Source organism: Oncorhynchus tshawytscha, unplaced genomic scaffold (genome assembly GCF_018296145.1).
Source record: "Oncorhynchus tshawytscha isolate Ot180627B unplaced genomic scaffold, Otsh_v2.0 Un_contig_4972_pilon_pilon, whole genome shotgun sequence".
NCBI classification, from domain to species: Eukaryota; Metazoa; Chordata; class Actinopteri; order Salmoniformes; family Salmonidae; genus Oncorhynchus; species Oncorhynchus tshawytscha.
In genome coordinates this window covers 432,501-455,334 of record NW_024609780.1, presented here as the reverse complement: position 1 = coordinate 455,334, position 22,834 = coordinate 432,501, and the positions used below count along the sequence as shown (strand labels likewise).

At 44.1% G+C, this 22,834-nt stretch overlaps 1 protein-coding gene across 1 annotated transcript; it reads right to left on the bottom strand.

Moving 5' to 3' along the window:
• Positions 1-783: 783 nt before the first annotated feature.
• LOC112240714 (rho-related GTP-binding protein RhoE) lies at positions 784-22,351 on the bottom strand. The gene is made up of 5 exons (XM_024408966.2): positions 21,984-22,351; positions 21,757-21,844; positions 4,192-4,301; positions 2,911-3,045; positions 784-2,802 (listed from the first exon to the last, which is right to left on the bottom strand). The coding sequence occupies exons 1-5, from the start codon at positions 22,131-22,133 to the stop codon at positions 2,554-2,556; spliced, it is 732 nt and encodes a 243-aa protein (XP_024264734.2). The 5' UTR covers positions 22,134-22,351; the 3' UTR covers positions 784-2,553.
• Positions 22,352-22,834: the final 483 nt, after the last annotated feature.

The following is a 22,834-nucleotide window of genomic DNA, read 5'->3' as shown; positions in this document are numbered from 1 at the left end:
GGTTGTATATTGAAGGAAAACAGTTTGTCTGGGTTGTATATTGAAGGGAAACAGTTTCTCTGGGTTGTATATTGAAGGGAAACAGTTGTTCTGGGTTGTATATTGAAGGGAAACAGTTGGTCTGGGTTGTATATTGAATGGAAACAGTTTGTCTGGGTTGTATATTGAAGGGAAACAGTTTGTCTGGGTTGTATATTGAAGGGAAACAGTTGGTCTGGGTTGTATATTGAAGGGAAACAGTTTGTCTGGGTTGTATATTGAAGGGAAACAGTTTGTTGTGTTCGAGGCTGACAGCCCCGCGGATATTTGATTTGAGCTCATCTGTGTGACATTGGGTTTAATTCAAGTCATGACACTCACTCCATCTCCTGAAGCAAGCCTATATATTTCTACCAGAAGTTTGTTTTGCGACATCAATTAAATGTATGTGTAACATGCCTACAGGGGCAAAGTCAAGAACAGCCAACGAGACACAGTTCTTTGTCTGTGGAACTGAATGACATTTTATTTTAAACATGTCATGCAATGTGATGAAAAAAAAAAAAAAGAATTCTGTTTTTTTTTTCATAATTTTGCTTTTATTTGAAAGGGAAAATATATAATTCAATAAATATTGTAGCAACAACAATGGGACACAGACATAACAGTTACATTAAAAAAAGGGGGAGGATGACCTAATGACAAAACACTTTACACAACAAACAACTGTTTCTTTCTTTTCATTCATTTCTGAAACAGATAGCATTAGCAGGCTAGCTGATGATACTGCTCTAGGAGAAGCTGTTCTGAAACAGATAGCATTAGCAGGCTAGCTGATGATACTGCTCTAGGAGAAGCTGTTCTGAAACAGATAGCATTAGCAGGCTAGCTGATGATACTGCTCTAGGAGAAGCTGTTCTGAAACAGATAGCATTAGCAGGCTAGCTGATGATACTGCTCTAGGAGAAGCTGTTCTGAAACAGATAGCATTAGCAGGCTAGCTGATGATACTGCTCTAGGAGAAGCTGTTCTGAAACAGATAGCATTAGCAGGCTAGCTGATGATACTGCTCTAGGAGAAGCTGTTCTGAAACAGATAGCATTAGCAGGCTAGCTGATGATACTACTCTAGGAGAAGCTGTTCTGAAACAGATAGCATTAGCAGGCTAGCTGATGATACTGCTCTAGGAGAAGCTGTTCTGAAACAGATAGCATTAGCAGGCTAGCTGATGATACTGCTCTAGGAGAAGCTGTTCTGAAACAGATAGCATTAGCAGGCTAGCTGATGGTACTGCTCTAGGAGAAGCTGTTCTGAAACAGATAACATTAGCAGGCTAGCTGATGATACTGCTCTAGGAGAAGCTGTTCTGAAACAGATAACATTAGCAGGCTAGCTGATGATACTGCTCTAGGAGAATCTGTTCTGAAACAGATAGCATTAGCAGGCTAGCTGATGACACTGCTCTAGGAGAAGCTGTTCTGAAAATTTTGTAAAGCATCGCGAGTTTAATAAAGGCATTGGAATATACCAGAATTCATGGCGCTTTTTAGCGAAGCCTTGATCTTTAAAAAGTGCATTTATACTTTAGACATCCAGTGAACAACGTCCTTCAACCAAAGTCATGCTTCATTTGTTTATTTCATTCCCCTCCCTTGCTGAGAGCAGAAGGTGTTGCATAGCTGAAAGGACATGTCCATAAACTGTTCAGCATCACACTACCCTGTCTATCATTACGCCAAACAGATCAGAAGTCCTAGGATGTCAACGGCCATTGGTTTAAATGATATGGGCTCACAGTAAATTCTACAAAATACAGGAAAGACATGACTGGAACAACGGGACTATTAGGTCAGGAAACACTTGACTTGCAACCACAAGAAGGGGGAAGAGAAACAAACAAGCTGATGGAAACCATAGTGATGTGCTGCGTGCGCAGTGTCATGTCACTTCCAGGTCTTTGATCCAGTGCAAGATGGCCGCTCGTCTTCAGCGTTCCAGAGTGCACCGCTGCAGTCTCTCATGGTGATGGAGTCAGCTGTACAGACGGGGGTTGAGCCAATCATCATGTACAGCGTGGACATCCTTTCTGAAGTCCTTTGAAAAACGTCCGGGACTCGTTCAACTTTTCCTACGTGACATCACTTCCTGTGGAAATGGTAATTTCCTGTGAAAGGCCATGACCACTTCCTCGTCCAGCTCTAAGAGGAAACAGTGTTACTACCTCCCGGGAAGCCGCCAGGAGGGAAGGCAGCTAATTGGCCCAAAGCAGAGATAGCTTCCTCTTCTGGTAAAAGATATGTAAGGGAGATGGATGGTAGATAGACAGGCTACACTGAAAGACTATTGTGTTGTCATTGATATGGTGGATTTCATCTACATTTACATTGTATGATGCATATACAAAACTCCACCCCAGGACAGCAGGCCAAGGGCTTTAAAGTGCAGGAAGGGAAGGGCCTCACCCTCTAATGTTCCAAAATGCACTATGCTCTGACCTTTAACCCCTGTCCTCACTACATGCTTCAATCCCAGCCTGCAAACCCACTCCCGAGGGTCGTGACCCTGCCCACCAGGTCACATGACACAGCAACTCTTTGCTTTGTCCTTCCGCAGGTCTGACGCTACCGTCGCGAGGTCAGGCCTACTGGGCATGTGCGAGATCCTTTTGTTGCCTCTGGTAGATTTGTTGCGTTTGACGTTCTTGTTGTTCTTGTTGACGCAGGCCAAGGTGGCCACGTGGAAAATGTCCCTGACGCTGTTCTCTGACTGCTGGGCTGAGCACTCGATGTAGGGGGCTGAGATCTGTTTGGCCATGTTGGAACCCTGTAGGAAGAAAACACATTGGAATTGGAATTTCAGTTTACTGAATTGACTGAATTGAAATGGAATTGACCCAAAATCTGAAGAAAATGCACTCTACAACCACCGTACCTGATCATATGACACAGGCATCTGTCTGTGATTGGACAGCTCCACCAGCGTGGAGAGGTCGGTGCGCAGGTCCGATTTGCAGCCCACCAGGAGCATCTTGGTGTTGGGACAGAACTCCTGGATCTCCCCTTTCCACTGTGGAGGACAGAGAAAGTCATTGAGACTGGGAGGACAGGACCAGACAGAATGGGAGCTAGTCCAGACTAGCCATCAAATACTTGCCTCCTCCTGTCCTTGATTCCTCTCCTCCCTCTCAAAGCTCATTGGAGGAGGAGGTACAAGAGGAGGGACCTTGGAGCCTCTCCTCCAATGGATTTTGAGAGAGAGTAATTGAGGAATCAAGGACTGGAGGTATCAAGTATTTGACGGCTTGTAGACTTTTTTTCAGACAGAACCTGAGCCCTCTCCTTCTGAAGGACAAAGCCACTTCCTGTTTCCAGTCACCATGCTGCATCACACGGCGTTGAACCCAGGAAGGAATGCAGTATCGGAGGCTTTAAGGCCAGAGATAATCCTTCACGTTTCCTCTCAAACACAATAAACACTCTGGGATCAATGGCCTTTAATCTGTGGAGATAATCTGCTACTAATGCAGTCTGGAGAACAAGGAGTGTTTGGCTGACTGGCTGGCTGGCTGGCTGGCTGGTTGGCTGGCTGACTGGCTGGACATTGAGGGATCATGTTCAGTGTTGTACAGACAGGTGATTGTTTGAACTGGCCAAGAGGAAGGAAGGAACTCTGTTTTGGAACGGAACCTTCTCATGTTTTTTTTTTTCTATAGCAGAGTCACATCAGAGGACACTAAAAGCACTCCCTTTCCCTGCCCTCCTCTCACCCTAACGCCCCCTAACCCATTACGATCTCTGTCTGTACCTCAACTCTCTAGATGTTTAAGTGGGCTAAGTGGAAAAAACAGGAAATTACTGGGAAAAACTGGAAATTACTGGGAAAGCGTTCTGGGGGCGGTCAAGTGAAAAGGATATTAAAATGAATTCATTGAATGAAAACTGGACATGTAGCTTCTTTCAAGTGAGGTAAAAGAAAAACACATGAAGGTCCATATTCTAAAGGCTGTAGAGGTTGACTAATGGTAGCTACACACAAGTGGAGGACGGACCATAATAATGTCTGGAACTGAGCCAATAGAATGGTGTCAACACCTGGAAACCATGGAAACCATGTGTTTGATGTATTTGATACCATTCCACTGATTCCACTCCAACCATTATCACGAGCATTTCCTCCCCAATTAAGGTGCCACCAGCCTCCTGTGGTACACACCTTCTTTATTACGCTGTCGAGTGTGTCAGGACGGCTGACGTCAAAACAGATAAGGACAGCGTCTGAGTCTGGGTAGGAGAGAGGCCTCACGTTGTCGTAGTATGGAGACCCTGAAACAACAGAACAAAGCACAGGTCAGCACACGGACAACTACAACTCACACAATACACAGAGAACTACAACTCAACATAATACACATAGAACTACAACTCAAACAATACACAGAAAACTACAACTCACACAATACACATAGAACTACAACTCAAACAATACACAGAAAACTACAACTCACACAATACACAGAGAACTACAACTCACACAATACACAGAGAACTACAACTCAAACAATACACAGAAAACTACAACTCACACAATACACATAGAACTACAACTCACACAATACACAGAAATCTACAACTCACACAATACACAGAGAACTACAACTCAACATAATACACATAGAACTACAACTCAAACAATACACAGAAAACTACAACTCACACAATACACATAGAACTACAACTCAAACAATACACAGAAAACTACAACTCACACAATACACAGAGAACTACAACTCACACAATACACAGAGAACTAACACTCCAGCTGTGGATGTAAGAGATTGAGTGAAGAAACACACATGGATACATTGAGCATCCTATGGGCCAACCAAACCTGTCCAAACCAGATATTGACAGATTTTGCCCCAAAGTCACACAGGAAATCCAATAGTGATAGAGATGAAGATGTTTTGGTGATGAGAGACCATTTCTCAACAGCGAAGGACACAGTCATTAGCATCAAGATAATGCACACTGGAAGAGCATCAACAGAAGAGATGAAAACGTTATGCTGACTGCAGCAATACGTTGTGTTTGAGTTTGAGGACGAGGTTACTTCTCTCTCGAGACAGACCAGAGTTCCAGAGAAAGCAGAAACCTAGAAAACCATGCCAACCCCTTAAACTGAGACCATGTGTAGGAAAACGCCTCTCTCTTTCACTCTCTCCATCCCAACCTCCCTTCATCCCTCTCTCCCTCCTTCCTCCCCTATCTCTGTAACAGCTTAGTGGTGAGGGGTTTAGGCTTACATCAAGGTGAGCGACCGGGGCACGTGAGCAGCTGTGGAAACTAAAGGGCTACCCACATGTAACAAAGCCCCGCTGCCAAAGAATCCGAGGAATTTAGTTTTTCATGTCTAAAGTGGCTGGGACTCTTGGGAGGTCTTTTCCACAAGCCCAGAGGAAGCCACCACACACACCCACCCGCACACAGGAAGGAATGCAGTATCTGGAAGAAGCTGGATCAACATCCATTCATCGTCCTCCTGCCCTGCCACACACCCTATTCCCTATATTGTGCACTCCTTTTGACCAGAGTGCTCTATATAAGTGCATGATATAGGGAATAGTCTGTCATTTCAGACCCACCCAGGCCAGAGTTTCTCTCTATAGCTACTGCAAAGCTGGCCATAAGAGGGCTGATCATAAAAACACTGTGTTTGGTTGGATGTTGAGGATGGGGGTAAGGATCTGTGTTTGGTTTAGGGATGTTGAGGATGGGGGGATAAGGGATGTTGAGGATGGGGTAAGGATCAGTTAGAGGATGTTGAGGATGGATGGAGGGGGTATGTTGAGGATGGATCAGTTAGAGGATGTTGAGGATGGGGTAAGGATCAGTTAGAGTTGAGGATGGGGGTAAGGATCAGTTAGGATGTTGAGGATGAAGGATCAGTTAGGATTAGAGGATGTTGAGGATGGGGGGGTAAGGATCAGTTAGTGTTGAGGATGGGGGTATCAGTTAGAGGATGTTGAGGATGGGGGTAAGAGGATGTTGAGGATGGGGATGGGGTAAGGATCAGTTAGAGGATGTTGAGGATGGGGGTAAGGATCAGTTAGAGGATGTTGAGGATGGGGTTAGAGGATGGGGGGGGTAAGGATCAGTTAGAGGATGTTGAGTATGGAGGTAAGGATCAGTTAGAGGATGTTGAGGATGGGGGTAAGGATCAGTTAGAGGATGTTGGGGGTAAGGATCAGTTAGAGGATGTTGAGGATGGGGATAAGGATCAGTTAGGAGATGTTGAGTATGGAGGTAAGGATCAGTTAGAGGATGTTGAGGATGGGGATAAGGATCAGTTAGAGGATGTTGAGGATGGGGTAAGGATCAGTTAGAGGATGTTGAGGATGGGGGATAGAGGATGGGGATCATTAGAGGATGGGGGTAAGGATCAGTTAGAGGATGTTGAGGATGGGGTAGCAGTTAGAAGATGTTGAGGATGGGGTAGCTTGCTGCTCAGTCCTTAGAGGATGGAGGATGGGGTAAGGATCAGTTAGAGGATGTTGAGGATTCATCAGTTAGAATTTGAGGATGGGGTAAGGATCAGTTAGATGTTGAGGATGGGGTCCAGTTAGAGGATATGGGGGTAGGATCAGTTAGAGGATGTTGAGTATGGATCAGGATCAGTTAGAGGATGTTGAGGATGGGGACAACCATCAGTTAGAGGATGTTGAGTTGGAGGTAAGGATCAGTTAGAGGATGTTGAGGATGGGGACAAACCTTGCTCTTGCTGCTCAGTCCTCAGGAAATCTGGGATATGTTTCACATATTTAGTGTCAAGATTCATAATCACTAATCCAGTGACAAACCCTCCCTCCAGAAATGTTGAGGATGGGGTAGATTGCTGAGCTTGCTGCTCAGTCCTCAATGGAGAGGAACATGAAATCTCCACATGAAATCTATAATCACTAAGGCAACATTCAGAATAGTGACAAACCCTCACTCCACATGAAATCTGGGGGCAACATTCAGAATGCTGACAAACCCTCCCTCCACATCTGAAATCTAGTGACAAACCCTCCCTCCACAGGGGCAACATTCAGAATGCTGACAAACCCTCCCTCCACAGGAAATCTGGGGGAACATTCAGAATAGTGACAAACCCTCACTCCACATGAAATCTGGGGGCAACATTCAGAATGCTGACAAACCCTCCCTCCACAGGAAATCTGGGGGCAATTTTCAATGTTATTTTATAGAGGATGGGGTTGCTGCTAAGGGTCATGCTGTTAGTAGTTCTATAGAAGACAGAATCAAAACCTCACAATAAGTTCGTGGCTATCCCAGGACAATCAGTGGAGTGTATTTGGGTGTTTTCCTCAGCCATAAATAGCTGTTTCTCTCTTATGGAAGTGTTATAGGAGGATGCTGCTATGTGTCTGTTTCATCCCAGCTGGATCTGAACCCCTGTGAGGACATCTCCTGGTGCCCAGCTGATAGAACGCCACACGCACGCACGCACACACACACGCACGCACGCACGCACACACACACGCACGCACCGAGAGAGAGGAAGTTCCACAGTGGACAAAGTCCTGTTGACTATCACCTCATTAGTTTCTGCTCCGTCCTTGTTCCCCTCAGGACATTTTAATCTGAGAGGAAGGAAGACACCCACCCACTGTTCTGCCTCTTTTGTTCTCTTCTCTCTCTCCTTCTCTGTCTCTCTCCTTTTCTCTTGCTCCTTTAATCTCTATTTTTCAATATCTCTCACAGAAAGACAGACAGACAGACACATTGGGGGAGTAGGCAGCTGCTGACACATGCTCCCTGTCTCTCTCTTCAGCCCTCAGAGTGACAGACGAGGCAGAGAGAGAGAGGCCTGACCACAGAGCTCTAAGTCTTAGCGTGCGTCCCAAATGGCACCCCATTTGCACTTCATAGGGAATAGGGTGCCAGCTGAGCTGACAGCTGAGTGGAGCCCTGTGTGTACCACAACAGTTCAGCTCCATCTGAACCATTCATTCCACAGTTAGTCCTGCTGCCAGACCACTGAATCCCAACAGCCCCAAGTCCTGCTGCCAGACCACTGAATCCCATCAACCTCAAGCATGCCACTTAAGAAAAAGGCCCTAATGCAAGGAGTGTGTCAATGTGAGAGGTGAAGAACAACAGAGAGAGAGAGAGAGAGAGAGAGAGAGAGAGAGAGAGAGAGAGAGAGAGAGAGAGAGAGAGAGAGAGAGAGAGAGAGAGAGAGTGAAAGAGAGTTTAAGACAATCTGAGTTCTGAATGATACACAGTACCTTGTATGTGAGTTACCCAGGTCACACAGTCTATATGATTCAGTTACCCAGGTCACACAGTCTATATGATTCAGTTACCCAGATCACACAGTCTATATGATTCAGTTACCCAGGTCACACAGTCTATATGATTCAGTTACCCAGGTCACACAGTCTATATGATTCAGTTACCCAGGTCACACAGTCTATATGATTCAGTTACCCAGGTCACACAGTCTATATGATTCAGTTACCCAGGTCACACAGTCTATATGATTCAGTTACCCAGGTCACACAGTCTATATGATTCAGTTTCCCCAGGTCACACAGTCTATATGATTCAGTTACCCAGGTCACACAGTCTATATGATTCAGTTACCCAGGTCACACAGTCTATATGATTCAGTTACCCAGGTCACACAGTCTATATGATTCAGTTTCCCCAGGTCACACAGTCTATATGATTCAGTTACCCAGGTCACACAGTCTATATGATTCAGTTACCCAGGTCACACAGTCTATATGATTCAGTTACCCAGGTCACACAGTCTATATGATTCAGTTACCCAGGTCACAGTCTATATGATTCAGTTACCCAGGTCACACAGTCTATATGATTCAGTTACCCAGGTCACACAGTCTATATGATTCAGTTACCCAGGTCACACAGTCTATATGATTCAGTTACCCAGGTCACACAGTCTATATGATTCAGTTACCCAGGTCACACAGTCTATATGATTCAGTTACCCAGGTCACACAGTCTATATGATTCAGTTACCCAGGTCACACAGTCTATATGATTCAGTTACCCAGGTCACACAGTCTATATGATTCAGTTACCCAGGTCACACAGTCTATATGATTCAGTTACCCAGGTCACACAGTCTATATGATTCAGTTACCCAGGTCAGGTCACACAGTCTATATGATTCAGTTACCCAGGTCACACAGTCTATATGATTCAGTTAACCAGGTCACACAGTCTATATGATTCAGTTACCCAGGTCACACAGTCTATATGATTCAGTTACCCAGGTCACACAGTCTATATGATTCAGTTTCCCCAGGTCACACAGTCTATATGATTCAGTTACCCAGGTCACACAGTCTATATGATTCAGTTACCCCAGGTCACACAGCCTATATGATTCAGTTACCCAGGTCACAGTCTATATGATTCAGTTACCCAGGTCACACAGTCTATATGATTCAGTTACCCAGGTAACACAGTCTTTATGATTCAGTTACCCAGATCACACAGTCTATATGATATAGTTTCCCCAGGTCACACAGCCTATATGATTCAGTTACCCAGGTCACACAGTGTAAATGAGTATACAGTACAGCTGATCTAAGGCATGCAGACATGCAAAAACTAATTTGATTTGAGTCTAGGCTAACAACGTTAACAACGGAAATATGCACCGCTCTTCTTAAGTTTGCCGAAAGATCTCAACGTTTACAAAGGGGCTCTTTGTTCAGTAGCAAGTAGCAACCTTTCGTCCTCGGAATGTGAAACATGCGGCTCCAATTCGCCGAGCTCCAGAAATTGATCCGATGCAACAGAGGCTGGCTGCTGACCGTGGTCTGTAGAAGGGAAGGCCTGGGAGCTTGCTAAAGCAGAGCCCACCTCAGCTGTCTGGAAGCCAGAGTGGACAGGCAGCAGGCCCTGAACAACTGACTGCAGAAACACACAGGATCCAGGTTGGGATTCAGGATAGATGCTTTGCATTCAAGTTAGTGGAGGAATTTCAATGGTGCCTGTGTAACGTCTGAAAGGTCAATCACCCTGACGGTTGTCTCTCTGAGTGTCACTGGCCTCTTTGTGTCGAGTTGAACCAGCTGCTGTCTCCCTCCTATAGGTTGGCTCAAAGCGTTCAGCGTGCACGGAGCACGGCCCGGCCTACAACAGTGTCAACAAACGCGATAGTAGTCAATCCATCATCCTGTCTCAGCCGCTGAATCACACAGCAGTCATGCGGGAGGCGTGTGTGGAGGCAGGGAGAGAGGGAGGAGACAGGACGGCAACCAGCTGGCGCCGAGGCTCTTTGATTTCCCTTCATTTCTAAATAGTCTCCCACTGTATTCATTTAGAAAATGAACAGGTAATATTGTTGAAATAAGTCACATCTGAATCAATGCCTCAGGTACAAAGCAACAAACACCTTGAGGACCACTTCCTCTAAACCTCTCAGATGGGTCAATAGACCAATGGGGGAGAATGAGGGACGGATTTACGAACAGGCACGCAGGGCACGTGCCCTGGGTCCCCATACCTCAAGGGGACCCCCAACGCTGGAGGTCGGGGCCCCTCAAATAACATATGAACATGACAGAAGTCATGGCAAAATGTGTAGAATTGCAGGAAATTCACTTGAAAACTGCAACATTTACAGTATACTATACTGTATCTCTTAGCCTCATGATAAAACTGCAAAATTTTCTCTTAGACTCATGATAAAACTGCAACATTTTCTCCTAGCCTCATGATAAAACTGCAACATCAACATTTACAGTATACTATACTGTATCTCTTAGCCTCATGATAAAACTGCACCATTTACAGTATACTATACTGTATCTCTTAGCCTCATGATAAAACTGCAACATTTCCTCTTAGCCTCATGATAAAACTGCAACATTTTCTCTTAGCCTCATGATGAAACTGCAACATTTTCTCTCTTGTCCCATGGCAAAATGTTTTCAATTGCAGGAAAGGCCCCCTGGAGGTAGGTGCTCCCAAATCCGGCCCTGGGGAGAATGGCTCCTGCAGATAAGCCCAGCTCAGCTCTAGCTTTATCCCCGGTATCTAGCACCCCTCCTCATCCCCCGTCCTCCTCCTCCCCATCCTCTCTCTTCTTCTCAGCATGTGATTGATATGGAGGAGCCTGCAGGTTAGCAGCTGTGGGATTCACTCCCCCCTTTGAAATCTCCCTAACTAACTCAGCAGCCCCAGCACTAATCAATATGTTTCCCTCTGCTGCTTGTCTTGCCAGGGAGCAGTAGGGGGGCAGGAACTCAGGCATCTGTGGAACTGGAGCCCCCGCTAACCCTTACAAACTGAAACCCACAACCCTTTGACCCTCCCAGGAAGGAACCCACATCCCCCTGACCCCTGACCCTCCCAGACTGAAACGCACAACCCCCTGCCCCTCCGAGGAAGGAGCCCACATCCCCCTGCCCCACCCAGGAAGGAACCCACATCCCCCTAACCCTCCCAGGAAGGAACCCACATCCCCCTAACCCTCCCAGGAAGGAACCCACATCCCCCTGACCCTCCAAGGAAGGAACCCACATCCCCCTGACCCCTGACCCACAGGACTCCCTACAGTACGAAGTGGTGGTGGACTGACCCTGGCGCATTTGTTCTCTGTTTATCTGTGATGCTGTTAATGAACCACAGACAGTCAGTCAGGGGGTAACAATAAAAATGAAGGTCGTTAAGGTAATGTCCTGGGAAGTTATGAACTCCCATGTGTCCTCTGTGTGCTCCTTCACCTTCAGGGTTAAAGGTTAGAGGCCTGTCGGCTGGGCTACGGGGTGTTGAAATGTTTCTTTGCAACGTTCCTTTCATTGAGTCTCTCCTTGGATGTTGAAAGTGGAGGTGTGTGTCTGAGGCAGTTTGCTAAGGTGATTGGCTGTCTGCCTGCACCCTTTATTTAAGAGTTAGGATAGTGAGTTGATATGGGTTCAATAGCTTTATGTCAGTGGTATTTCAACTTTTTTCCGCAGGGACCCCATTTTTTTCACCAGCATTTCCGGGGAACCCATTTCCCCCCACCACATATCTAATGACAAAACTTTAAAGCCGGTCCATTGTCTAGGAGGGCAGCAGGTAGCCTAGCGGTTAAAGCGTTGGGACAGTAACCAAAATGTTGCTTGTGTAAAAATGTGCCGGTCTTCCCTTGAGCAAGGCAGTGAAATAATTTGTACTTCTAATTTTTTTAAATCATTTTATTTGTCGACCCAACTGCAATTCCCCCACTAGGGGTCATGAACCTGACTTTGAATACCACTGCTTTATATCCATATGTGAGTGGAAGGCCTGTTACTGGGCTGTGTTCTATACTATACTGTATTACTGGGCTGTGTTCTATACTATACTGTATTACTGGGTTGTGTTCTATACTATACTGTATTACTGGGTTGTGTTCTATACTATACTGTATTACTGGGTTGTCTTCTATACTATACTATACTGTATTACTGGGTTGTGTTCTATACTATACTATACTATACCCCACTATACTATACTATACTATATTACTGGGCTGTGTTCTATACTATACTATGCTGTATTACTGGGTTGTGCTCTATACTATACTGTACTATACTATACTATACTGTATTACTGGGTTGTGTTCTATACTATACTATACTATACTATACTATATTACTGGGTTGTGTTCTATACTATACTGTATTACTGGGTTGTGTTCTATACTATACTGTATTACTGGGTTGTGTTCTATACTATACTATACTGTATTACTGGGTTGTGTTCTATACTATACTATACTGTATTACTGGGTTGTGTTGTATTACTGGGCTGTGTTCTATACTATACTATACTGTATTACTGGGTTGTGTTCTATACTATACTATACTGTATTACTGGGTTGTGTTCTATACTATACTATACTGTATTACTGGGTTGTGTTCTATACTATACTATACTGTATTACTGTTGTGTTCTATACTATACTATACTGTATTACTGGGTTGTGTTCTATACTATACTGTATTACTGGGCTGTGTTCTATACTATACTGTATTACTGGGCTGTGTTCTATACTATACTATACTATACTATACTGTATTACTGGGTTGTGTTCTATACTATACTATACTGTATTACTGGGTTGTGTTCTATACTATACTATACTGTATTACTGGGTTGTGTTCTATACTATACTATACTGTATTACTGGGTTGTGTTCTATACTATACTATACTGTATTACTGGGTTGTGTTCTATACTATACTATACTGTATTACTGGGTTGTGTTCTATACTATACTGTATTACTGGGTTGTGTTCTATACTATACTGTATTACTGGGTTGTGTTCTATACTATACTATACTGTATTACTGGGTTGTGTTCTATACTATACTATACTGTATTACTGGGTTGTGTTCTATACTATACTATACTGTATTACTGGGTTGTGTTCTATACTATACTATACTGTATTACTGGGTTGTGTTCTATACTATACTGTATTACTGGGCTGTGTTCTATACTATACTGTATTACTGGGCTGTGTTCTATACTATACTGTATTACTGGGCTGTGTTCTATACTATACTATACTGTATTACTGGGTTGTGTTCTATACTATACTATACTATACTGTATTACTGGGTTGTGTTCTATACTATACTATACTGTATTACTGGGTTGTGTTCTATACTATACTATACTGTATTACTGGGTTGTGTTCTATACTATACTATACTGTATTACTGGGTTGTGTTCTATACTATACTATACTGTATTACTGGGTTGTGTTCTATACTATACTATACTATACTATACTGTATTACTGGGTTGTGTTCTATACTATACTATACTGTATTACTGGGTTGTGTTCTATACTATACTATACTGTATTACTGGGTTGTGTTCTATACTATACTATACTGTATTACTGGGTTGTGTTCTATACTATACTATACTGTATTACTGGGTTGTGTTCTATACTATACTATACTATACTGTATTACTGGGTTGTGTTCTATACTATACTATACTATACTGTATTACTGGGTTGTGTTCTATTACTACTATACTATACTTGTACTATACTATACTATACTATACTATACTATACTATACTGTATTACTGGGTTGTGTTCTATACTATACTATACTGTATTACTGGGCTGTGCTCTATACTATACTATACTATACTATACTGTATTACTGGGCTGTGTTCTATACTATACTATACTGTATTACTGGGCTGTGTTCTATACTATACTGTATTGCTGGGTTGTGTTCTATACTATACTATACTGTATTTCTGGGCTGTGTTCTATACTATACTGTATTTTTGGGCTGTGTTCTATACTATACTATACTATACTGTATTACTGGGCTGTGTTCTATACTATACTGTATTTCTGGGCTGTGTTCTATACTATACTATACTATACTGTATTACTGGGCTGTGTTCTATACTATACTGTATTTCTGGGCTGTGTTCTATACTATACTATACTGTATTACTGGGCTGTGTTCTATACTATACTATACTGTATTTCTGGGATGTGTTCTATACTATACTATACTATACTATACTATACTATACTATATTACTGGGTTGTGTTCTATACTATACTGTATTACTGGGTTGTGTTCTATACTATACTGTATTACTGGGTTGTGTTCTATACTATACTGTACTGTATTACTGGGTTGTGTTCTATACTATGCTATACTGTATTACTGGGTTGTGTTCTATACTATACTGTATTGCTGGGTTGTGTTCTATACTATACTATACTGTATTACTGGGTTGTGTTCTATACTATACTGTATTACTGGGTTGTGTTCTATACTATACTGTACTACTGGGTTGTGTTCTATACTATACTATATTATTGGGTTGTGTTCTATACTATACTATATTACTGGGTTGTGTTCTATACTATACTGTATTACTGGGTTGTGTTCTATACTATACTGTATTACTGGGTTGTGTTCTATACTATACTATACTACTGGGTTGTGTTCTATACTATACTGTATTACTGGGTTGTGTTCTATACTATACTATACTATACTATACTGTATTACTGGGCTGTGTTCTATACTATACTGTACTATATTACTGGGATGTGTTCTATATAATACTGTATTACTGGGTTGTGTTCTATACTATACTGTATTACTGGGTTGTGTTCTATACTATACTGTACTATATTACTGGGATGTGTTCTATACTATACTGTATTACTGGGTTGTGTGCTATACTATACTATACTATACTGTATTACTGGGTTGTGTTCTATACTATACTGTATTACTGGGCTGTGTTCTATACTATACTATATTACTGGGTTGTGTTCTATACTATACTATACTACTGGGTTGTGTTCTATACTATACTGCATTACTGGGTTGTCTTCTATACTATACTGCATTACTGGGTTGTGTTCTATACTATACTGTATTACTGGGTTGTCTTCTATACTATACTGTATTACTGGGTTGTGTTCTATACTATAGTGTATTACTGGGTTGTGTTCTATACTATACTGTATTACTGGGTTGTCTTCTATACTATACTGTATTACTGGGTTGTGTTCTATACTATACCATACTACTGGGTTGTGTTCTATGCTATACTATACTGTATTACTGGGTTGTGTTCTATACTATACTATACTGTATTACTGGGTTGTGTTCTATACTATACTGTATTACTGGGTTGTCTTCTATACTATACAGTATTACTGGGTTGTGTTCTATACTATACTATACTATACTACTGGGTTGTGTTCTATACTATACTGTATTACTGGGTTGTGTTCTATACTATACTGTATTACTGGGTTGTGTTCTATACTATACTGTATTACTGGGTTGTGTTCTATACTATACTATATTACTGGGTTGTGTTCTATACTATACTGTATTACTGGGTTGTGTTCTATACTATACTGTATTACTGGGTTGTCTTCTATACTATACTGTATTACTGGGTTGTGTTCTATACTATACTATATTACTGGGTTGTGTTCTATACTATACTGTATTACTGGGTTGTGTTCTATACTATACTGTATTACTGGGTTGTGTTCTATACTATACTGTATTACTGGGTTGTCTTCTATACTATACTGCATTACTGGGTTGTCTTCTATACTATACTGCATTACTGGGTTGTGTTCTATACTATACTGTATTACTGGGTTGTGTTCTATACTATACTGTATTACTGGGTTGTGTTCTATACTATACTGTATTACTGGGTTGTGTTCTATACTATACTGTATTACTGGGTTGTGTTCTATACTATACTGTATTACTGGGTTGTCTTCTATACTATACTGTATTACTGGGTTGTGTTCTATACTATACTGTATTACTGGGTTGTGTTCTATACTATACTGTATTACTGGGTTGTCTTCTATACTATACTGTATTACTGTATTATACTGTATTACTGGGTTGTGTTCTATACTATACTGTATTACTGGGTTGTCTTCTATACTATACTATATTACTGGGTTGTGTTCTATACTATAGTGTATTACTGGGTTGTGTTCTATACTATACTATATTACTGGGTTGTGTTCTATACTATACTGTACTACTGGGTTGTGTTCTATACTATACTGTATATCCAGTAGCTTACTTTTTCGTTGTTACTGTGAGAATTCGTGTTAGTCTGCTGCACCTCCACTCCTGTTTGGCTATGCTCCTTCCCTTCCTCTATTCCTGCTTGAAAACAAAGCGGACGGTGAGGCAGAGCCCATCAATGTGCAGCTCAGTCCTGGTAATGAGCAGAGCTCAGGTGTCTCTACCTTGTTAAAGCCTGGATAGAGGCATGGGATAAGCCAGTCGCTCAGAGGCCCTACTGAATAAAAGAGGGGTTCCCATTAGGGGATACATAGGCTCTGCAGTACACACACACACACACACACACACACACACACACACACACACACACACACACACACACACACACAACACACCACACACACACACCACACACCACACACAACACACCACACACAGCCTCAGACCAGCTCTGTGTTTGCCCACTGAATCTGAGCCAATCACCGAGTCGTGCCTAGGAAAGGCTCAGGAGACCTACTGAAGAAATCAGGAGAAAGACAGACAGACAGTCCCTCCACACTACAGACAGACAGTTCCTCTACACTACACTACAGACAGTCCCTCTACACTACACTACAGACAGTCCCTCTACACTACACTACAGACAGTTCCTCTACACTACAGACAGACAGTCCCTCTACACTACAGAGACACTCCCTCTACACTACAGACAGACACTCCCTCTACACTACAGACAGACAGTCCCTCTACACTACACTACAGACAGACAGTCCCTCTACACTACAGACAGACAGTCCCTCTACACTACACTACAGACAGTCCCTCTACACTACACTACAGACAGACAGTCCCTCCACACTACAGACAGTCCCTCTACACTACAGACAGACACTCCCTCTACACTACAGACAGACAGTCCCTCCACACTACAGACAGTCCCTCTACATTACAGACAGACACTCCCTCCACACTACAGACAGACAGTTCCTCTACACTACAGACAGACAGTCCCTCTACACTACACTACAGACAGTCCCTCTACACTACAGACAGACAGTCCCTCTACACTACAGACAGACAGTCCCTCTACACTACACTACAGACAGACAGTTCCTCACACTACACTACAGACAGACAGTCCCTCTACACTACAGACAGACAGTCCCTCTACACTACAGACAGACAGTCCCTCTACACTACACAGTCCCTCTCCCTCTACACTACAGACAGTCCCTCTACACTACAGACAGACAGTCCCTCTACACTACACTACAGACACTCCCTCTACACTACAGACAGACACTCCCTCTACACTACAGACAGACAGTTCCTCTACACTACACTACAGACAGACAGTCCCTCTACACTACAGACAGACAGTCCCTCTACACTACACGACAGACAGACAGTCCCTCCACACTACAGACAGTCCCTCTACACTACAGACAGACACTCCCTCTACACTACAGACAGACACTCCCACTACACTACAGACAGACAGTCCCTCTACACTACATTACAGACACTCCCTCTACACTACATACAGACACTCCCTCTACACTACAGACAGACACTCCCTCTACACTACATTACAGACAGACAGTCCCTCTACACTACAGACACTCCCTCTACACTACACTACAGACAGACAGTCCCTCTACACTACACTACAGACAGACACTCCCTCTACACTACAGACAGACAGTCCCTCTACACTACACTACAGACACTCCCTCTACACTACACTACAGGCAGACAGTCCCTCTACAATACATGCAGACAGACAGTCCCTCTACACTACACTACAGGCAGACAGTCCCTCTACACTACAGACAGACAGACAGACAGACAGTCTCTCTACAGCCAACCAGGCAGACAGTCCCTCTACAGAAAACCAGGCAGACAGACAGTCTCTCTACAGCCAACCAGGCAGACAGACAGTCCCTCTACAGCCAACCAGGCAGACAGACAGTCCCTCTACAGCCAACCAGGCAGACAGACAGTCCCTCTACAGCCAACCAGGCAGACAGACAGTCCCTCTACAGCCAACCAGACAGACAGACAGTCCCTCTACAGCCAACCAGGCAGACAAACAGTCCCTCTACAGCCAACCAGGCAGACAGACAGTCCCTCTACAGCCAACCAGACAGACAGACAGTCCCTCTACAGCCAACCAGACAGACAGACAGTCCCTCTACAGCCAACCAGGCAGACAGACAGTCCCTCTACAGCCAACCAGGCAGACAGACAGTCCCTCTACAGCCAGACCAGACAGACAGTCCCTCTACAGCCAACCAGACAGACAAACAGACCCACTCGGCAACAGAGCCCCAGCTTGAACTACCACCTCCACCACCCCCAGGTTACAAGCACAGTCCAGGCAGGGGACAGCTGAGGGGGAAGCATAGAGGCTAAAGGTTTGCAGACCTGGGGCTTAAGCAGGGAGAGGGCTGGGGATTGGGCTGAGGGAACGTGGGGCAAAAGCAGGGAGAGGGCTGAGGGAACGTGGGGCAAAAGCAGGGAGAGGGCTGGGGATTGGGCTGGGGGAGAGTGGGGCCAAGAAAGGGAGAGGGCTGGGGAGTGTGGAGCAATGGAAGGGAGAGGGCTGGGGAAGTGTGGAGCAATGGAAGGGAGAGGGCTGGGGGAGTGTGGAGCAATGGAAGGGAGAGGGCTAGGGGAGTGGGAGCAATGGAAGGGAGAGGGCTGGGGGAGTGTGGAGCAATGGAAGGGAGAGGGCTGGGGAGTGTGGGAGCAATGGAAGGGAGAGGGCTGGGGAGTGTGGAGCAATGGAAGGGAGAGGGCTAGGGGAGTGTGGAGCAATGGAAGGGAGAGGGCTGGGGAGTGTGGGGCAATGGAAGGGAGAGGGCTGGGGAGTGTGGGGCAATGGAAGGGAGAGGGCTGGGGAGTGTGGAGCAATGGAAGGGAGAGGGCTAGGGGAGAGTGGGGCCAAGAAAGGGAGAGGGCTGGGGAGTGTGGAGCAATGGAAGGGAGAGGGCTAGGGGAGTGTGGAGCAATGGAAGGGAGAGGGGGAGTAGGGGGGAGTGTGGGGCAATGGAAGGGAGAGGGCTGGGGGAGTGTGGGCCAAGGAAGGGAGAGGGCTGGGGAGTGTGGAGCAATGGAAGGGAGAGGGCTGGGGAGTGTGGAGCAATGGAAGGGAGAGGGGGATCCGGCTGGGGGAGTGTGGAGCAGAAGGGAGAGGGGCTGGGGATCCGGCTGGGGGAGAGTGGGGCTACGGAAGGGAGAGGGCTGGGGATCCGGCTGGGGGAGAGGGGGCTACGGAAGGGAGAGGGCTGGGGATCCGGCTGGGGAGAGTGGGGCTACGGAAGGGAGAGGGCTGGGGATCCGGCTGAGGGAGAGTGGGACTACGGAAGGGAGAGGGCTGGGGATCCGGCTGAGGGAGAGTGGGACTACGGAAGGGAGAGGGCTGGGGATCCGGCTGGGGGAGAGTGGGGCTACGGAAGGGAGAGGGCTGGGGATCCGGCTGGGGGAGAGTGGGGCTACGGAAGGGAGAGGGCTGGGGATCCGGCTGGGGGAGAGTGGGGCTACGGAAGGGAGAGGGCTGGGGATCAGGCTGGAGGAGAGTGGGGCTACAACACATAATTACTTCCAGACTTCCAGCATGGATGGAGATCCCATGAGGTTAACTCCTCAACACTAGAAATCAGTATACTGAAAGAGTCCAGTATAAGACTAATAAACTGCACCAGGTACAGAAATAGCAGTTTGTCTGGAGGGAGGACAGTCTTCTCACTGTTACTGATTGGCTGCATGGTGTCTTTGTTGAGGGGGAGTGCTGGAGAAGCATGGTAGAACACTTGGTCAGTGGTGTCTGTCTGAATGGTTCAACCAGCTGGTCCATCCCTACAATTCCACAGTAGCATCATGACTTCTTCTAAGCATGTAACAAACCAGAACTTGATAATGAATAATATATCATTTAGTTTCATTAAAAATGAAATATTCATCACTGTCAACAGATGTATTCCTCCATGACACCCTGCACACACACTGTGAGACCAACAGGTCCTGACATGCCTGGCAGCTGCATTTCAAATGGACAGCAACTGTGATCAATGGGCATCATGGAAGCCAAAGGCAAACAATAAATACAGCATTTATCCTGCAATTACCCAGGTTATATACATCTACTCAGGTTATATACATCTACCCAGGTTATATACATCTACCCAGGTTATATACATCTACCCAGGTTATATACATCTACCCAGGTTATATACATCTACCCAGGTTATATACATCTACCCAGGTTATATACATCTACCCAGGTTATATACATCTACTTAGGTTATATACATCTACCCAGGTTATATACATTTACTTATATACATTTACCCAGGTTATATACCCAGGTTATATACATCATTTACCCAGGTTATATACATTATACCCAGGTTATATACATTTACCCAGGTTATATACATTTACCCAGGTTATATACATCTTACCCAGGTTATATACATCTACAGGTTATATACATTTACCAGGTTATATACATTTACCCAGGTTATATACATCTACCCAGGTTATATACATCTACCCAGGTTATATACATTATATACATACCCAGGTTATATACATTTACCCAGGTTATATACATCTTACCCAGGTTATATACATTTACCCAGGTTATATACATTTACCCAGGTTATATACCCCCAGGTTATATACATTTACCCAGGTTATATACATCTACCCAGGTTATATACATCTACCCAGGTTATATACATCTACCCAGGTTATATACATTTACCCAGGTTATATACATCTACCCAGGTTATATACATTTACCCAGGTTATATACATTTACCCAGGTTATATACATCTACCCAGGTTATATACATTTACCCAGGTTATATACATCTACCCAGGTTATATACATTTACCCAGGTTATATACATCTACCCAGGTTATATACATCTACCCAGGTTATATACATCTACCCAGGTTATATACATCTACCCAGGTTATATACATCTACCCAGGTTATATACATTTACCCAGGTTATATACATTTACCCAGGTTATATACATTTACCCAGGTTATATACATCTACCCAGGTTATATACATCTACCCAGGTTATATACATCTAAACTAAATATTATAATAGGGAGACTGGGTCATAGAGTGATGGCAAACATAGATAGATTAAATAAATGAAATGGATCATTACCTGACGTGTCCCATAGGCTGAGCTCTATTCTTTTCGTGTCTATTTCAAAACTGGCCGTGTAATTCTCGAACACTGTGGGCATGTAACTCTAAAGAAAAAAGAGAAAATCATAGATAATTATAGACAAGTAATAACAAATATTATTATTATTAGTAGTAGTAGTATTAATTAGTTATAACAAACTTTTGTTACATTTAGCTATCAAGCAGCCCATTATTTGAACTCACCTCTGGGAAGATATCCTTTGCAAAGACGTGTAGTAGAGCAGTCTTCCCACATTGACTGTCCCCGACCACAACTATTTTACACTTCACAATCTGACTAGGATCCATCCCGGACTGAACAGATACTTTCTGACTAGATATTCTCTCCTTCATTGATGTCAGTTGACGGACAGTTCGCTATAGAGACCTCCACGTTGTTTGAAGAGAGCACACACACACACAGGAATAATAGAAAACAGCAGATAATCGGAGCGTAATAAATCCGTTTCACCTCTCTGATGTCTGCGTCCTTTGTCAGTACTGTGTCTGGTGTCGACTACAACGCGAACGAGACTTTTTGACGGTATTTATACCGAGACCATGAGCCAGTGGAGTTGTCCCTCCCCTCTCTCTCCACGTGCTGAAAGTGTTGCAGGGCTATGTGGGGACCTGGGTGGTCGGGAGAGTGGTGATCGTATGCTCAGTGTGTGATGGCGCCCTCCGTAGGACTCCCTTCAAACAGCTCAGATCATGATGGACTACTTTATTAAAATATTTATAATCTCACCATGTCATTTTAAATGACTTGTGTTCAGAGAGAGAGGGAACGAGAGAGACTCGGTGAGTATAGCCTTGCTATTGAGAAATGCCGCTGTGCACACTGCCCACAAAATGAAGTGGAAACTGAGCTGCACTTCCTAACCTCCTGCCAAATGTATGACCATATATTAGAGACACATATTTCCATCAGATTACACAGACTCACAAAGAATTCGAAAACAAATTGGGTGAGATACCTCAGTGTGCCATCACAGGAGCAAGATTTGTGACCTGTTGCCACAAGAAAAGGGCAACCAGTGAAGAACAAACACCGT